This window comes from Aotus nancymaae, unplaced genomic scaffold, assembly GCF_030222135.1.
Source record: "Aotus nancymaae isolate 86718 unplaced genomic scaffold, 86718_ANA_hifiasm-v0.15.2.pri h1tg000029l, whole genome shotgun sequence".
NCBI lineage: Eukaryota > Metazoa > Chordata > Mammalia > Primates > Aotidae > Aotus > Aotus nancymaae.
The window spans coordinates 50,114,736-50,134,158 of NW_026988442.1; the positions used below are offsets into that span (position 1 = coordinate 50,114,736).

The following is a 19,423-nucleotide window of genomic DNA, read 5'->3' on the forward strand; positions in this document are numbered from 1 at the left end:
ATATTTTTGTATGTGTCTAATGCATCTTCCTTTCTATAATATTCCCTTCTCCTCTCAATGCTATATTCTAGCCAGGAATCTTTCATTGCATTGGATCTAGGTGATTCTTATGAATGCACATTTATGGCTATGTTTAAATATTAATTTATCCTCATTAATTATTCACAGTCACTGCATTGTTGGGTGGACATCTGGGGACTTGACTCTAATCCCTTATCTGTTTTTCTATTGTTTTTCTCCTTAGAATTACTAGGAACTCATCTACTAATTCTTTCATCTGTGTCATAATTGTTTACTATACCATCTTTTTGAATAATTAATTTCAGCTTTAATTATTTTTGACTGAGTCAGAGCACCTCTGTCCCAGTAAGTCTGCATAAGCTGAATCCTGTGTTTGGCCCAATAAGTAGGTATCGTTACCCTTGATCTAGAAAAGAGAAATCCTGTTCTCTAACACCATTTACTTTCATTTCCCTTCCTCCGTCCTTTCCAAAGTTATAGCCTTCAAATGCAGAGAGAAATGAAAACACCACCTGTGTTCCCAGACTTTCCATTTCCTATCTAGGGCTTCAACATCATGAGAGATAAATCCCAGGTTCCTTCAGATGCTGCAATGCAGCCCCATATGATTCAGCAGAAGTGGGTAGCAGTTGGGTTTGATTAGTCTTGGCAGGCACTCTGTCACATCTCAGGAAAAGGCTCCAAGAGGACCACACACCTCCCAATTAGCCATGTCAGACTTGCATCTGGCTTTCTCTGTGTCCTTCAGTAGGAAGTCTACACCACCCAGAGTGAGTATCAGGATTTACAGCACCTGCTATCTCCTGTGACAACTTCTTTTTGTTCCGTACATCAGAGGATGCTGCTGTTTTTGAAGATTTTTGACTCACCTTCTATGGGCAGAATTTTGTGGTGCAATGCCATTCCATAATACAGAGATTCTTAATTAAATCATTCAGCAGGAGCATATTTAAAGACAAATCAAATGCAGATCTTGTCCTCCAGGCATATACAGTCTAGAAGAGAGATGAGAGATGCATGTTGATAATTAATATTTTATTGCACTTTATAAAGCACTCTCAGATATATTATCTCATTAAACCTACACAGCTACCCCATAAGGTAGTCATTATCATTATTCCAATTTCTCCTATCAGAAAACTGAAGCTCCAAGACTTTTAATTGACAATTCAGGGATCATCCAGCCAAGAAACAGCAGAAATGAGACTTGGACTTTTATCTTCTGAGTCAACTGGTCTTCCCCTGCCACTGCACTCTGCTTCTAGAATAAAAGGATGGGTGAAATATCAGGGAACTTTTAGTACTGACAATATGGCATTCCCTATTTCATTTAATTTTCACAACCCTGTAATAGCTTAACATTATCCTCATTTCATTAATCTGGATATTGAGAGCATTAAGATGTTTCAGACCTTGTTCAAGGTACCCAAGAATTAAGTGGCCAGAGTAGCTGTTTTCAGGGCTTTCTTCCTTTCTCATCATGCTATCTCTTTTCACTACACTTAATTTCCATTCTTTTCTGCAGAATCCTTCTGTCTTGCATAAATGGAATGGAAAGAATACTTCCAGAAAATGATTCAGGAATGGCTTTGTGGAAGAGAGAAGAGCAAAGCTGTGGCTTTCAAATTTCGAAGGCTTAAATGTCATTAAAGTGAAGGTTTCAAGCCTCTGTCCCCAGAGATGGTCCCTAGATTCAGTAATTTTTGAGTGCCATTCAGGAGTCTGTATTTTCCAAACTTCTCAAGTGATTTTGCAACAGGCAAATCAGAGAGACTTTAGCTAAAAAAAAAAACTAAACTAAATGAAAGTTTCTCCTCTTACACTTTCTACCCTTTCCACCTTGTGGTAAGGTAACGTCCTTTCACTCACCAACTTCATTATTGATTTTAAGTCCACCTTGCTTCCTTAGAATTTGTGGATTTAATTTTAACTCTCCCCCACCCTTTCTTCCACGCCACCGAGACATCTATTTTTCAAAGCCTCCATCATTTCCACTAAATAATAATGTAAAGCAGTATTCTTCATGAGATGTTCCCCTTAGCCGGGGGAATCAGCCGTTCCTTATTAAACACCTAAGCGGGGCTTAGCTCAAGTAAAAAGATGAAAAACACAAACCCTACAGACTGGGGAAAAGGTAGCCACTGATTGCATTTCAGGTAGAATTATGGAGAATGAAAAATATAATGTGTATTCTTTGAAGTTTGCCCTTGAAACTCTTCGTACCAACTCTCTATTTGCCATACTTACACTGCTGGGCTTCTATTGCATAAATCTTTCTAGGATATGACCTTCAAGATGGCCTGATATTTCCCCCCTAATGCAGAAGGTAGTTTGAGTGACTAGTAATGTGTAGCATTCAGGTGTCAAATCACCTACCTTCAGCAGATGTTGCAACATACAGAATCAGCTGACAAGTACCAGAAGTTTCCACTTCTTTTGCCAAGTCTACCTGCAGTTTTGTTCTTGCTCAGCCACCACAACTATTCCAGCAGTTCATTTCTTCACTTCACATCTGTTCTCTGCTAGAATGAATGCCCTAACTCCTCACTTGTGGTTCCCTGCTTCTTCCAGTCCTGTGGTCCTGTTGCTTCTAGTCTAATCCAAAAACAAACAACAGAAATAAATCACTTCAACAGTACAACTGGTAGGGATCCTGTAAGCTGTTATACTAAATGGAAAACACTCTGCCTGATGTTTACAGCCGTTTATAACCTGGCCCTGCTCTACAAATTAAACAATGTATTTCTTATTCAACCTTAGCTTCAGTTTATCTTTTCACTGACTCAAGGCTTACTAGATTCAAATTCCTTCCAATTCCTCCTTTTTTTTTCAGTTGCTTCTTCTCTTAACTGTTACTTAGTGTGTGTTTGTAGGGGAGCATAATTACATTGTGTTGCAATAATTTGTCTTGTGTTGTTTAGTCTTGGTCTGTATGCTCAGCTAGACAGAGTTCCCCAAAGTTGTCAATCAATCTTAAACATCTTTGTGTCCCAGACATAAATGCCTACACCTAACAAGCCAATAATAAATGCTTATTGAGAGATGAATGAAAGGGCTGATGGGTAAGTTGTTATGCCTGATTCACTGATAACGTAAACACCTCTTTTAATGCTGAACACAGAATAGGCCTTTGATTAATACTCCTTTGGCTTTGACTAACTTTCTCTTTTTTAAAAAACCTTCATTTTTTTTTTAAGGTACTGCTAGTTGAACAGCTCTTCCACAAAGAGTTCAAACCATTTTTGAAGAAATGGTATCGTGTTATTGGACTAAGTGGTGATACCCAACTGAAAATATCATTTCCAGAAGTTGTCAAGTCCTGTGATGTTATTATCAGTACAGCTCAAATCCTTGAAAACTCCCTCTTAAACTTGGAAAATGGAGAAGATGCTGGTGTTCAATTGTCAGGTCAGTTGAAGTGTGTATCTTTTTTAAAAAAATGAATAGTAATATTAATGATAATAAAGGTTATATTTGTTAATTAATTTTTAAATGTTTATAAAAATTTACTTTGGTTTAAATGGTCTTTTCTTACTTATGGTTTTATTAAAATCCTTCTACTTCCTGGAGGAAACAAAAAAAGTAAGTTTTTAGTTAGACCGTTTTATTCTGCATAAGAATACCATTATTAAAGCAAGCGCTCACTGGACTTTCCATGTATTCTGACAAGTTCTTTTATTTGCTAGTGGATGCTGTTAGATCTGCTTCCCTTTCCCATAGAATAAAAATACAAACCTTGTCTTTTGTGGGGATAGGATGAGAAGGTAGGAGAAAGAACGGGAAAGAAATAAAAATAATTTATAACAACTAAATGCAATGTTAAAACAAGGCACATTTTTCTCTTTTAAAATAGTATCTTTTTACTTGATGTAATAAAAATAAAATTCACCAACCTAAAATTAAATATTGTATTAAAGAACAAAAGTATAATCCTGAGATTTGTTTTGTAGTAAACCAGGGTGTGAATTCCACACCTAATACTTCTTAGTTCTGTAAACTTTCTGAATCTCATCTATTAAAGAAGGAGAATGTGTAACGGGGAGTTTCATGATTAGTATGTATGAATGTCTGTGTGTACAGGTGCTAGTATATTTAGAATTCCCTCCTGAAAACTAGAAGTGGGCTGCTGTTGTGTCCTGTCCAAGAAAAGGCATCCCCAAGGCAGCTCAATTTACTGGTCTAAAGCTATTTCCTTCCTGTAGTGTGCTGGTATAGAGAAATTAACTCTTCGAATTTTCTTTTAAGACTTTTCTCTGATTATCATTGATGAATGTCATCACACAAACAAAGAAGAAGTCTACAATAACATCATGAGGCGTTATTTGAAGCAGAAGTTGAAAAACATTAAACTCAAGAAAGAGAACAAACCAGTGATTCCCCTTCCTCAGATACTGGGACTAACAGCTTCACCTGGTGTTGGAGGGGCCAGAAAGCAAGCCAAAGCTGAAGAACACATTTTAAAAGTAAGTCATAATTTTATGTGTAACCAATGAGAGCAAAGCTAAAACAAATGCCAGTACCTCTTGATCTTGTTAAATAAGTTTGAGTTCAAGTGCCCTGATCATAAGTTAAGTGAAATCTGTTTGCTTTAGTACGATAAATATACTCAGTCTTTTATCAAATAGTAATATGCCTTAATACATTGCAGTAACACAAGCAATATCATAAAAATGATGGATAGCAATATAATTAATGGGAAGTTTAGACAAATAGAATGCCTTCTTTTGAACATCTACCCTTATAGTTAAACTTAATGATCTACTTGATATAGAAATATTCATAAACTATGAAAGTTTTTAGCTGTCACACATAATAAAGTCTTATTCCATGAGTTTCAAAACTGCATGTTTTCTGTCTTTCATATGTGATTCTAGAAATCTAGGTAATTCAAATTAAAGGGAAATAGGGACATGAAGATCTTTAACAATGAGCTTATCAGCTGCCCCAAAATGGTACCACCACATACAGTGCTACTGTTGATCTCAAGCGTTAAATAAATCAGAGTAGCCCAGGAAGTATTTTGGTACCAAGGCAATTGCATTGGAATTTTAAGTCCCTTACTTTTAAGTGGAATTCAATAAAAATTATATAGAGTAGACACAACATTCTGAGATGCAGTTATAGGCTCCAAAATATAATTTATTACTAAGATTAAGGGCTAATGTCAAGCTAATAATCCAGGCACATTGCTAAGGATCGCCCAGCTTTGTATTGCCTGCTTTATGTGTAGAAGAAGGTGGTAGCATAATACATAGATATTAAGATGACCTTTGATATGCCTATGTAACATAGTTATCTCAAAATCATTATCTGTCAATGATGGCAAACTGTTATACTCTTTCCATATCACCTTTCCACCTGGAAAATGGAATTTAAGAAATGAAAGTAAATACACCATTTTCTCTGGAATTACCCACCAACTTGATTTAGAAGCTCTTTTTCCCTATATTAGGACAAATGTTATCAGTTGTTGGTTAATGAAATCCATAATAAAACAATGTTAAAATGCTGTATTTAGCAAACAGTGCTCTATATGACTTTCATGAAATTTTATGCTATGTATTGATGCTACAATTTAATGCTACATATTTTTTACATGAAAAATAATTCTACATTGAATAAAGTGAAAGGGAAAAATAATTGCATAAGTATTGAAAAATGTCTCTTTTTCAGCTATGTGCCAGTCTTGATGCATTTACTATTAAAACTGTTGAAGAAAACCTTGATCAACTGAAAAACCAAATACAGGAGCCATGCAAGAAGTTTGCAATTGCAGATGACACCAGAGAAGTATGGGCTTAACGTTTTATATCTATTTCATTGGCAATACTACCCATTCAGCTGAAAGATGGCAAAGCCTATTTTATATTGACCATCTGAACAATATTATTTTAAAATTTTAGCAAACAAATTTCAGGGTTTTTTTTTTTCAACTGACATTTGGCAGCAAACCACTACAGTGAATTCTCTCCTCCAGTCCTCTTTCAGTTTTCTAATTTACATGAGGAATAGCTCATTCATTGTTTGGTTACATGTGAGTTATTAGGGATAGTCGGGGACAATGGGCAGGGGGATGTATAACTAAGCTGGAGGTGTTATGACAGTTCATTTTAGTCTTTTTTATTTTCTTGGTGAATTCCAAGATTGATTTTCTGACATTCCATAGAACCATTTTGTTGCTATCAAATTACATTTGGCAATGATAATGGGAATCCTACCTAATTTGCATACTTGCATATTTACTTTCTTAGGAAAACAGTGTAATGGTAAAGAAGTGAAATATTTACTTTAATGATGCTTTTCTGACGAATTTTTCAGTAATTATAAAAGTAAACTGAGAGTCAATTTGGACATTATGGCCAGTAAATTATGTCAATACTTTATTTTGTAAAATTTAGAAAGGGCTACAAATTCTGCTCATATGTACTTGATAATACCATTGGAAATAAGAATGTTAGGATTAAATAATACGAAATATGCATAGTAGATAAAGCAATGCTTGAAATATAGTAGGCACTAAACCAATGTTAGTAACCAGCCTCCATATATCTCTTTTTATAATTCTGAAGAAGACTGCTATCTATTCCAGCTGCACTAGCAGAGTTGAATACATTTTATTCACTTTCCCTTTTTACTTATTTGGTTTTACTTGATAGATTTAAATGCATGTTTCTACACATAAGGATTTTTAAAACTACATTTCTCAAGATATATTTTTAAAAGTATTTGCCATTTTTTAAACTTACTTAACTTTTTGATATACTTTGAAGTATAACATACATACAGAAAAATACAAATTCATGTGTGTACTGATTGCTAAATTTTCATAAACTGAATGCACATATGTAAACAAAATCCAAATCAAGAGACAGCACATTGCCAGTACCCCAAATCTTCTAGTTCCCCTTGCAGTTATCATACCCCAGGGATAACTACTATCTTGACTTGCAAAACAAAAAATGAGTTTTCACTGATTCTGAACTTTATATAAATGGAATCATATGGCATGCACTCCTTTATTTCTGACTTTTTTTCAGATTGTACTTCAACTTTTTGTTTTGGCAGAAATAATTCTGAAACCAGTTTGACAAATAGTAAATGTTTCTTAAATTACATTATAAGCTTTTTAAATAATGGTGGCATTAAAGCAATATGTGTTTTCTAAACTACCTTTAACATACAAGGTTTATATTATTCATTAGCTTTACTTTCGCTAACCTTTTAAGTTGGAGATTCCAGCAGAGGTAACATGGTGTTGGTGTGGGTGTGGCTTGATGATAGACTTAAAAGAGAAGTTGACAAAAGTAAATGTACAGACAAGTGATGGGACACTAACCTGCTATGTTATCTTAACGAAGATTCTGAATCAGATTTGTTATAGACTGGAACTTATTTTAGCAAAGATAATGTTATTCCTTTAACAATAAGAATACATGAGAATAAGTGTATACTTTATTTTTAAGGATCCATTTAAAGAGAAACTTCTAGAAATAATGACAAGGATTCAAACTTATTGTCAAATGAGTCCAATGCCAGATTTTGGAACTCAACCCTATGAACAATGGGCCGTTCAAATGGAAAAAAAAGGTAATTTAGATTTGAACCTAACACTTAGTTTATCCCATGTTTATTCCAAGATTTCAAATGAGTATATCATAGATTCCCCCAAAAAATGAAAGCAAATGTAGTTCCAAATAGAATTTCTGTGTTCTGTGTAGGAAACGCATAATAAACATGTTCTAATTCCTTTTCTAAGGAAAGAGATTCCAAAACCATCCAATTTTCTCTTTGTCTCCAGAGTCTTGTATTTATTGTATATTTAAGGTATTGAGATAAATATTAATAGCTCTGTCTCCAAAGGCAAACTCAACTAATATATTTTCATGCCATTTCTCTGTGCATCAGCTACATATTTTTGCTGAGGCAGAACTCAAGCAGCAAGTCAAGGAGTTGGAAAACTTGCCCTGTTTCAGAGCTCATAATATATTTTGAGCCTTAACTTGCCCATTTTAAACCCAAGGTGAAGCCAATTTTGGAGTTAGTAACATAAATGTATTCAAGTCCATGGCACTATTTTAGGGAGTTTATATGCTTATTATTCATATTACATAATATATTTTTTTCACAGCTGCAAAAGAAGGAAATCGCAAGGACCGTGTTTGTGCAGAGCATTTGAGGAAGTACAATGAGGCCCTACAAATTAATGACACAATTCGAATGATAGATGCTTATAATCATCTTGAAACTTTCTATAATGAAGAGAAAGAAAAGAAGTTTGCAGTCCTAGAAGACGATAGTGATGAGGGTGGTGATGATGAGTATTGTGATTGCGATGAACATGAGGATGATTTAAAGAAACCTTGGAAACTGGATAAAACAGATAGATTTCTCATGACTTTATTTTTTGGTAAGATTCAAAGTAACATGTACTGGTCTCATTCATTTACCTTTTCAACATGAACCTACTGCTTCTCATAAGCTCTTCAAAAAGAGAAATATCTTTTGAAAAAAGAAATCCCACTCAGACTGGAGCTATTTCTAATGATATGACCAGATTAGCTACCAGTTGTATGATCACAGTTAGTCATTTGGTCATTCAGTTTCATTGTCAAGACAATTGTAATGAGTTTATTTATTAAACCATCCTAATTGTTAGATATAGCACAAGTTTGTAGATGAGCCACAATTCATGAAATCTTCTAGTGTAATTAGTTGTATGTTTCACTAATTTAAACTTTAAATCATTTTTAAATTAATTTGTTAAATTTTGATCAACAAAACTATATCTTTTTTGGCGTACAAAATGATGTTTAATATATGTATACATATGGAATGGCTACATCAAGCTAGGTAACATATCAACTCTAATTATTTCTTAAAGAAAACAATAAAATGTTGAAAATGCTGGCTGAAAACCCAGAACATGAAAATGAAAAGCTGATCAAATTAAGAAATACCATAATGGAGCAATATACCAGGACTGAGGAATCAGCACGAGGAATAATCTTTACAAAAACACGACAGAGTGCATATGCTCTTTCCCAGTGGATTACTGAAAATGAAAAATTTGCTGAAGTAGGAGTCAAAGCCCACCATCTGATTGGAGCTGGACATAGCAGTGAGTTCAAACCCATGACGCAGGTATAAATATCCTTTTGGATTGCTTTTCCTTTCTTTTCTCTTCTTTCCTTTTCTTGCAGACAAGGCCTTGCTCTGTCACTCAGGCTGAAGTGCAGTGGCATGATCAAGACTCACCTCCTAGGCTCAAGCAATCCTCCAGCCCCAGCCTCCCAAGCAGCTGGGACTGTAGGTGTGCACCACCACACCCAGCTAATTTTCTTTTCTTTTTTTTTTTTGGAGAAAAGTTGTCCCACTATGTTTCCCAGGCTTGTCTTAAACTTCTGGACTCAAGCCATCCTTCTGCCTCTGCCTTCCTAAGTGTTGAGATTACAGGCATGAACTGCGCTCAGCCTGGATTTCTTTTTTAATGCTGTTATTACTCTTCTCAAATTGTTTTTAGTCTTTTTCTATCAATCCTCTCACCACCCACAAATGCATTTACAAGATAAAACACTTGTTTTCGAAATAAAATCTAAGTCTAATTGCAATCAAATGTGTGGTTTTTGAGAGGTTAAGTGTTGCTTTAGCAGTCACTTTTTTCCTACATAGTTCGAAGAACCTACTAAATTAAGTTTCCCTTGCAAAAATGAGTGACATGTAAACTTAATAACAAAGTTCAGAAGTGGTTGCAATATAGTATCAGGTATAAAATTCAAACTCCCACAAAAATATGTGCATTGTAACTAGAACTATGCAAAATATGTTTACATAGAATAAGACCTATAGGAAAACTTGGAAAAATTAAAGAATTTGATACATTAGAGATTTGGGATTCTGATTAGTAGGTTTTCTGTTCCTTTTTAAGGTGTTTTGTTTTATTTTGTTTACATACTGCTTACTGTGGACACAGTAGAAAACAATTAGATAAGAAAAAAGACTTCTGTAGACATTACAAGCATGCATGAAGCAATCGTGTCTTGTTAGAGTAAAATATTCTTCTGAGGGCTAAAGTCATATTGACCCTGAGTCTTGCTGGACAAATGGATACTTCCTTTCTATTATAGTCATCACTATTCAAGGCAATGGAGCAAATTCTGTTTCAGTGTTTTCTGGAAAAAAAATTCTTGAAATGGTTTACTATAACTCTTTGTATACCCTCTTCATGGACTCATGTGAGCATTGCCAACAAAACTGAAGCCGGACAAAGCACTGTTTTCCTTAGATAACAAGTTTGCTTCCTTCTTTGTGATGAGATGTAGTTTGCTTAACATGATTCTTCTTTTTGTCTTAGCTTCCAGAAAGCTACCAGGCGAAACTCAAGTTCAGTTTCACAGCCTCTGTGTTGATTCTTATGAGTTCTGTTTTTAAATTTATATTATATTAGCATTAGTGTTATGACTTTTACTGTAAAAGGGCTCAGCTTCTCTTTGAAAAAAGGTAGAGTACAAATGAAAAGCCTGTGTTCGAGCTACTTTCTGCTCCTTGTTCATTTTCAAACCTAGGGACTGTATGCCAAAATACAGAACATATTCCTTCCTTCCCCACTCCCTGTATCCTCCGCTTGTAAACTGGGGTGGACCAATTTTTTAGCAATGGTGTTAGGCAGCTACATGATGTGACTTGAAGCTCTGACACTGTCTGGAATTTTTGTCATTAAAGTTACTCCTTTGAATTAAGACACAGGCATCTTCTGTTAAAATCCAAGGACATGTAATTTTTTATCGGGAGAAGTGAGGACAGGAGGGACAAATGTTCAGAGAGGACTCAAGAGAGGCCTTTCTACAGGGTTCTCCTACAGTTAGGAGTCAAATAAGGACTCACACTGCCTCTGAGAAGAAAGGGAGGGGGCTAGAAGAACATACTTTTGGTCTGGCAGCTTTATTTTTGTTTAATGTGTGGGGCAAAAGACAGTGTGGATGTGCACCAAATGCCAACTGGACCAACAGCTTTGGTGAGAGTGGTTATGAAAATAAAACCACATTGTCCATATCAAGTTAGGTTTCCTCTCATTCATTTCTCCCACATACGGATGAGAGGGGATATTTTAATTTATTAATATTGACTTTCAAAATTTAGATTGTTTTCATTTGAAAATAGTTTTAATTACAGTTGTATAACCTCTTATTTTATTTGTATTATCCCTTTATATAGATAATATATTTACCTCATTCAAAATTAATAAGGCGCAAGGCATACATTTAGACCTCTAGTCTTCCAGCTCCCTTCCCTAGATGAAGCCGATGTTTTCATTTTCTCTTGTGCCCTTTTAGGAATATTCCATAGCTTCTCACTCAAATGACTCTTAAAGTGACCAAATGCATATACAGTGTGCGTTTTCTCTGTGACTGAAAACAATATGTAAAAGCATCTCTGCATCTTATCCTCTGAATATTAAAGATTCTGAAGTTAATATAATAGGGGAAAAATGTCCACTTTAGCTTCTGGTTGTCATATCCTCTTCTCAACTGACAGCTCCTCCTTTCTTCCTCTGGAGTCACCCATCAATTTATTTTCTTGGCATAAAAAAATGGTCTTTCCACCTCCAGACTGGATGATGGAAATATTTTTGTAATTGTGTGGTAATCCCAGATTGGAAATCAAATGTTGTCTCACCATTATGTCTTTGTTCAATGCCAAAAACAGATGGCAACAAATCCATGTATGATCTAATCCTTTGATTTACACTGACCAGTTGCAATTTATTATTTCTTCTCCTAATTAGAAGATTTTAATGTGTTTAGCATCACAAAATTTAATTTATTGAAATGTTTCTACAGAATGAACAAAAAGAAGTCATTAGTAAATTTCGCACTGGAAAAATAAATCTGCTTATAGCTACCACAGTGGCAGAAGAAGGTCTGGATATTAAAGAATGTAACATTGTTATCCGTTACGGTCTTGTCACCAATGAAATAGCCATGGTCCAGGTACATTCAAATACCTCTACTTACTATGTTAATTTTTATTTGTATGTTCCTATTTTAATTGCTTTCTTTTAGTTAAACAGCACAAAACATCTCTTTAGTTTTAAAAACAAAGCACTTTTCCTGTTAAAAGAGCATTTTTTAAATGCTGTGCACTGTTGCCTTTCATATTGCTATCAATTCATATGATAACCAGATACCTGTTGTATGTTTAAACATCAACCCCTTTTTGGCCATTTCTGTACCTTAAGCTTTCCAGGAACGTGACAGTAGCCCCATTTGTAAACGTCAAAGCAGCCTCCTCATTTCTAGGATGTCTGTGAGCCCCGAGCTGGACCAGGAATCTAAAGTGTACTGTACTACGAAGTCTGATTAAGTAACATGCCCAAACCTGAGGGAGCCCTGCTGTTTCTGCATTTTCCTCCCTTATCCTTTCCATTTTTCTGTATATTTAGAAGTTTTTATGACAAAATGTTGGTTGGGGGCAGACTTATAACTGCAAAAGTGAATAAAAGAGTGAGACATTCTAGTTTTCATTCACATTTCACTTTATCGCTTACCTACCTTTGTTAATGGCATTATTGTAACCTTCTGTTAAGTATGCATAGGTGTTATGATGATTAATAGATATACTATGCTTCCTATAAAATTAAAGGATTTTTTAAATAATTTAAACTGGATCCTTTAATAAAAGGCAAGTCATAGAAGACTAAGATAACCAGACTGCCATCAAATTAGAAAGTAATTTTATTTCAGGAGTTTATTTGTAAGTCAGTGATAAACTTAGGCCAAAGCGAGTGGATCACGAGGTCAAGAGATCAAGATCATCCTGGCCAACGTGGTGAAAACCTGTCTCTACTAAAAATACAAAAATTAGCTGGGTGTGGTGGTGTACACCTGTAGTCCCAGCTACTAAGGCTGAGGCAGGAGAATCACTTGAACCCAGGAGGTGGAGGTTGCAGTGAGCCGAGATCGTGCCACTGCACTCCAGCCTGGTGACAGAGCGAGACTCCATCTCAAAAAAACAAAAACAAAACCCAACAAACCAAAAACTTAGAATGCATTTTTCCTTGAGGATAATTTTATAGTTGGTAGTTAGGCTTCTGGGCCAGGCCATAGAAGTTTCTATTAGTCAAAATGTACCTGAATATCACTTTCTTAAAGAGGCTTGTAGAAAGTTGTCACCATGTTAAATATGTTTCCATGGGAAAAACTGCTAAAAATTCAATGTAGGATGCTAGAAACTGACTTGCCTTCTCACCAGGCATGCTATAAAGGTCAGAGATACCCCTTCTCTCCATTCATTCCCCCCAGCTTTCTACCATGAAAGACAACTCCTCAGTTCAAGTCATTGATCATGGTTCTTATAGTTTGAGAGAGAAGCTCTGGGAGCAAAAAGGCTGGACAGGATGATATGATGTCATTGAGGCCTAACCATCATCACTCTAGAACACTGTTTCTGTATTAAAGCATATTTTAAGTTTAAAAGAGCGGACTTACAAGGAATGGGTTAATAACTAGCTTATTAACTTTATCCATTTGAAGACTGGCATGAAGAACAACCCAGTATCATTTCATTCTGAGCAATGAATACCATTCCACCAAAACCCAGGAGGATTTGTATCAGAGCGGACCCTTTCATTCACTTCATTTCTTTGTGTTTTCAGGCCCGCGGTCGAGCCAGAGCTGATGAGAGCACCTATGTCCTGGTTGCTCCCAGCAGTTCAGGAGTTATCGAACGTGAGACAGTTAATGATTTCCGAGAGAAGATGATGTATAAAGCTATACATCATGTTCAAAATATGAAACCAGAGGAGTATGCTCATAAGGTATTGTTGACCACTTCTGAATTTGATTTTCATTTAAAGATAGCAGCATGTGGTTACCATTGATACCTCTGTGACTCATTCCCCAGGCAAAAATCGTGCTGAATTTTAAGTTCCTTTTTAATGAACTGTGCTTAATACGGATTCACATGCAGAGAATCAAGATCCATGGTGGGCTGGAAATTATCGGGCAGCCATTGCTTATTCCAGTAAAACCAACCATAAATTTTGATAATATAAATTTAGGCTAACTTGTTCCAGAAAGACTAGTACAACTCGCTGATTCAATCCAACATGGTAATTTTGGTTTTATCTAATTTGTTTTACGGGGACATTTTTTTAATTTCAGAAATGTAAATGAAATGCCTACTGTGTGCCAGGCAACATTATAGGAACAGCCAACAGAGGCAAACAAGACATAGAAGACTCCTGCTGCATGAAGTTTATATTCTAGTGTGTGCCTGGTGAGGTCTGGAGGAGAGAAACAGTAAACAAAAATTAAAAAAACAAGGCCGGGCGCGGTGGCTCAAGCCTGTAATCCCAGCACTTTGGGAGGCCGAGGTGGGTAGATCACGAGGTCAAGAGATCGAGACCATCCTGGTCAACATGGTGAAACCCCGTCTCTACTAATACAAAAAATTAGCTGGGCATGGTGGCGCGTGCCTGTAATCCCAGCTACTCAGGAGGCTGAGGCAGGAGAATTGCCTGAACCCAGGAGGCGGAGGTTGCGGTGAGCCAAGATCGCGCCATTGCACTCCAGCCTGGGTAACGAGCGAAATTCTGTCTCAAAAAAAAAAAAAATTAAAAAAACAAGAAATATAACATAGATAAGTATGAGAGAGTTAGAATAGGATGATATGAAACAAGCGACTAGATAGATACTTTCAGTTTGGTGGTTGAGGAAGGTCTCTTAGAGGGAGTGACACTGAAGCTGGATCTGAATAATAAGAAAATACAGAATATGTCACCTAGCTATATCTCAGATTACTGACACACAGTTGTTTGAGTTGTGTGAAAGAATGCAGTGAAGAAAGAATGTATTTCTATAGTACAGGAAATCCCCCATACCACTGAATTAAAGACTGTAACTACCATAATAGCAAACAATCCATTTAGCAGAAAATTCACACCCTTGCATATGGGTGTGAATGTTAGTTTCTTAACATTGGAATTGGCTCTACCTTAAATAGAGTTTCACTAAAGGGATGCTTTCAAATTGGTGTGCATTGCTATTACCAACTCCAAGGTTTCCTGGCCAGGTTTCTACACAAAACTTTATTTTAAAATCCCATTAAATACAAGGCAAAGCAAACATTTTAGACTATCGAATCAAACTTTTGTCACCAAATTATGCCACTGGAAAGTTACTGCCTCCCAGTTAATGTCCTAAAAGAATGAATCAAATAGATGTTTACAAGACTGATGTTTTAAGACTAGTTTTTTAGGGATCAACACTAGGACAATCTCTGGAGTTTAAGGGTCAAACTCTTCCAGACATTCTTTAGAATAAGACAGTGTCCCCTTGGGGGACGCAGAATGGACTATCTTTTTAGGTGTCCTTTGGCCAAGAACCCTGCCCTCCTAAAACTACTTCAGGTAGATGAACTTAGAGCAGGAGTGGCAACAGGGAAGGGAGGCTACATGCCACCAGTAGTCTGTTCAAAGCTTGTAGAAAACATTGCTACTGGGAAGATGTCTCCTTTCTTCTGACTTGAGCATCCTTCTCAAAACAATCTTCAGCCAACCATCAATGAATGGAGATAATTAACAGATAAAATATTTTTTCCATGTCATAAACAGGTTTATACATAACAGAGCTTCTTAAAACGAAATCAGACTGCTAGGAGCAAGTTGACAATCATAAATGTTTTTCTTTAGCATTGATTCAACTTTTGCTACATTACTGCACTTTATTTGGACTTAGGCTGATTTTAGCTGTGCCTCCTGTTTATTTATTATGAGCCCTTTTTTTGTTTGTTTGCCCCTCTAATTGCTTCAAATTCCTTTACTATTTTAGAGCTATTTTTTTCTAGCTTCTTATGTTCTGGTTACAAATCTATACACTTTATTTTTTTTCTGTCTCATTTATACACATTTCTTAATTCCCACATGTATGTGATCCTATGATATATTACTTTACCAGGTCACCGAACTGTAAATGTCTTATGAAAGTAACCTATTTAAACTTTCAGGGAAAAATATTTCAATGTATTATTTTGCTATAAATTACATAGGAAATTAATCTTGGTACTTGTCTGATTATTTATATAACAGATTAATCATAGACTCCAAATAATAGACTCCAAGCTTGTTTGCAAGGTTTAATCTCTTTTCTATGCTATATATGGCTGCCTTGAAGGGAGATCTAAAATGTAGAGTTAGGAGCCAAAGAGATGGGCTTTGTTCATCAGCACTGATGACTTACTTTTCTGAAAACTTTCCCCTCAGTCTTAAATAAAACAATTACTTCCTCAATCATTTAATATAAATATATCATCTATGAGAAGTCAGTTTGGAAGTAAATTATTCAAGAACCAGATTTTTTTACTGTGAAGTTGGGTCGGTATAAACACTGGTCAGTCTATGTCAAGTTTCATATGTTAAATAAACTAAATTGTTTCTGTTAAAATAAGTGCTTCTGCTACTCACAGAGCCTAGAATAAAGGTGTCTATGGGCATATTCTCTCACGTAAGGAATCTAGCAGTGTTGGCTCCATGATGTTATGAGGAATCCAGGTTTTTGTTTGTTCGTCTGTTTGAGACGAAGTCTTGCTCTGTCGCCAGGCTGGAGTGCAGCGGCGCTATCTCGGCTCACTGAAACCTCCACCTGCCGAGTTCAAGTGATTCTCCTGCCTCAGCCTCCCGAGTAGCTGGGATTACAGGCACATGCCACTACGCCCAGCTAATTTTTGTATTTTCAGTAAAGAAGGGGTTTTACCATGTTGGCCAGGATGGTCTCGATCTCTTGACCTCGTGATCTGCTGGCCTCGGCCTCCCAAAGTTCTGGAATGCAGGCCTTTTCTCTCTCTTTTATGCCATTATAGCATTGGGCTTTCACTCTCAAGGTCAAAGATGGCTTTTAGAATTTCAGCTGCCACATCTTTATTCTAGGCAGGAAGTAAGAAGAAAATGGAAAGGGCAAAAAGTACACATGCCAGCTATCAAATTTTTAAGAAGATTCTCTGAAAATTCCACTCAACAGCTTTTTACATGTCATTGACTGCTGGTTTGGAAATGTAGTCATTTAGCTAGCATATTTCCACCCAGAATAAAATTATGGTTCTGTTCTTAGGAAAAATGGATACTGAGTGCGAAACTAGCAGTTTCTGCCACAAATGTGTAAAGAGTAGACTGATTAAGATGGTGAAGGGTCTGAAAATTATAAAGCATGAAAAAAGATTAAAGGAATTTGGGTGCTTAGCATGGATTAGAGAAGATGTTCGTAATGTAATAACAGTGTTTAGTAAAGAGATTCCATGCGGAAGAAAGTTTAGACCTATTTTATGGAACAGAATTAAAACAAATGGGTAGGATGGGCATAGTGGTTCATGTCTATAATCCCAGCACTTTGAAAGGCCTAGACAGGTGAATCACTGAGATCAAGAGTTTGAGACCAGCCTAGGCAACATGGCACAACTTCATCTCTACTAAAAATATGAAAATTAGCTAGGTGTGGTGGCGGGTGCCTGTAATCCTAGATACTCAGGAGGCTGAGGCAGAAGAATTGCTTGAACCCAGGAGATGGAGGTTTCAGTGAGCTGAGAGGTGTGACTGCACTCCAGCCTGGGCAACAGAGCAAGACTCCATCCTAAATAAATAAATAAACAAATAAAACAAATGGGTAGGCTAGACATAATTTTTGTTGAGTATTGCTAAGGACTTTCTCACAATAGAACTTTTCTGAAATGGAATGGGCTGCTTTTTGAACACCTGAAGTTCCACATTTTCACAGTTACAGGAGATGATTATATACTAAGTTCTCTGGGGGATCATTACCTCATTATTTTTATCTCCTAGGCCATGAGCTAAGTGTGTATTTTCACAACTAAGACCTCTAAATTTCAGGAGACTTACTTCTATGAAACTGTGAAAAAAGAAAACAAACCTGAAACCACTAACTCTTCCTTTCTCTGTGCAGATTTTGGAATTACAGATGCAAAGTATAATGGAAAAGAAAATGAAAACCAAGAGAAGTATTGCCAAGCGTTACAAGGAAAACCCATCACTAATAACTCTCCTTTGCAGAAACTGCAGTGTACTAGCCTGTTCTGGGGAAGACATCCATGTAATTGAGAAGATGCACCATGTCAATGTGACACCAGCATTCAAGTGAGTCTGGAAAGAACCGTTTTAAAATTTTTCTACCAGGGGTGAAGCAGGTTGCATTGTAAATGTTCTTTCAAAATAGTGCAAATGAGATTTTACAACTTTCCCTCTTTTAGCCCCTCAGTTATATTCCTACTTCAAATGTCTATTTTTTAAGTGAACTGCACTGGGGCAGGAAAGGAGAAGTGTAAGAACCAAAGCCGTTTTGATCCAAGGCACGTATTTTTGTACGCTCATCGTTTGTTCTCAACTTTCTGAACAACTAAAGTCAATATAACCAACAAACTTGAAAGAAGTTAGAAAAGGCAACGTGCCCTTTGAGAGATATGTGTAGAAGAGAAAGATTGCCTGAGTTGCCATAACAAGCCTGGGAAGCAGGAGGGAAGGAAGGAATGCCATGTAGAATAACACATGCGTGTGGATGAGCTTCAGGTCCTACAACCCATGAACTACACATTGGTATTTTGTCAGTTCTCTGTGATGATTTTTCTTCCCCTTTGATACTTATAGGGAACTCTACATTGTGAGAGAAAACAAAGCACTGCAAAAGAAGTTTGCCGACTATCAAACAAATAGTGAAATTATCTGCAAATGTGGCCAGGTGAGTCAATTGCTGTGGTCCTGATTTTGCTTTAGTCAAAAGGAATGTTTAATCGCATGTGCATTTAATTTTCCTCTTGCTTTCTCTTTTATTTTCCAGGCTTGGGGAATAATGATGGTCCACAAAGGCTTAGATTTGCCTTGTCTCTTAATAAGAAATTTTGTAGTGGATTTCAAAAATAATTCAACAAAGGAAGAATACAAAAAGTGGATTGAATTACCCATCACATTTCCCGATCTTGACTATGCAGAACACTGTTTTTTTAGTGATGAGGATTAGCACTTGATTCAAGATTCTTTTTAAATACTATCAATTAAACATTTAATATGATTTTGATTAATGTATTCATTATGCTACAGAACTGATATAAGAATCAATAAAATGATTGTTTTACTCTGCATCGAGCTCTTTTTAGGAACATATTATGCATTATCCATCTTGTTAGTGGGTAGACGTAAAGAAAATTTACCAATAATTCTCATTAGTGTGGAGCATTGTAGTCCTGTGGAAAGAATGCTGGAGTACAAATGAGAATTCAAGGTACCAATCTCAGGTCTGTCACTAATTGTCAGAATAAAATTAGGCAAATCAGTTGATCTTTCTGAACCAGTCTCCTTATTGATGAAATGGTCATAACATTCTCTGCTTTTGCTTTTTATTAACTT

The 19,423-nt window shown here is 36.1% G+C and overlaps 1 protein-coding gene across 1 annotated transcript in view; it reads left to right on the forward strand.

Moving 5' to 3' along the window:
- IFIH1 (interferon induced with helicase C domain 1) overlaps window positions 1–19,156 on the forward strand; it is a 51,495-nt gene extending 32,339 nt beyond the window's left edge. Inside the window, exons 6-16 of the mRNA XM_012440584.2 lie at window positions 3,219–3,429; window positions 4,267–4,484; window positions 5,695–5,811; window positions 7,485–7,608; window positions 8,150–8,428; window positions 8,903–9,162; window positions 11,859–12,008; window positions 13,673–13,834; window positions 17,970–18,160; window positions 18,668–18,758; window positions 18,858–19,156. Coding sequence (XP_012296007.1) covers window positions 3,219–3,429; window positions 4,267–4,484; window positions 5,695–5,811; window positions 7,485–7,608; window positions 8,150–8,428; window positions 8,903–9,162; window positions 11,859–12,008; window positions 13,673–13,834; window positions 17,970–18,160; window positions 18,668–18,758; window positions 18,858–19,037 — 1,983 coding nt within the window. The 3' untranslated portion in view covers window positions 19,038–19,156. The remainder of the gene's footprint in view (window positions 1–3,218; window positions 3,430–4,266; window positions 4,485–5,694; window positions 5,812–7,484; window positions 7,609–8,149; window positions 8,429–8,902; window positions 9,163–11,858; window positions 12,009–13,672; window positions 13,835–17,969; window positions 18,161–18,667; window positions 18,759–18,857) is intronic.
- Window positions 19,157–19,423: the final 267 nt, after the last annotated feature.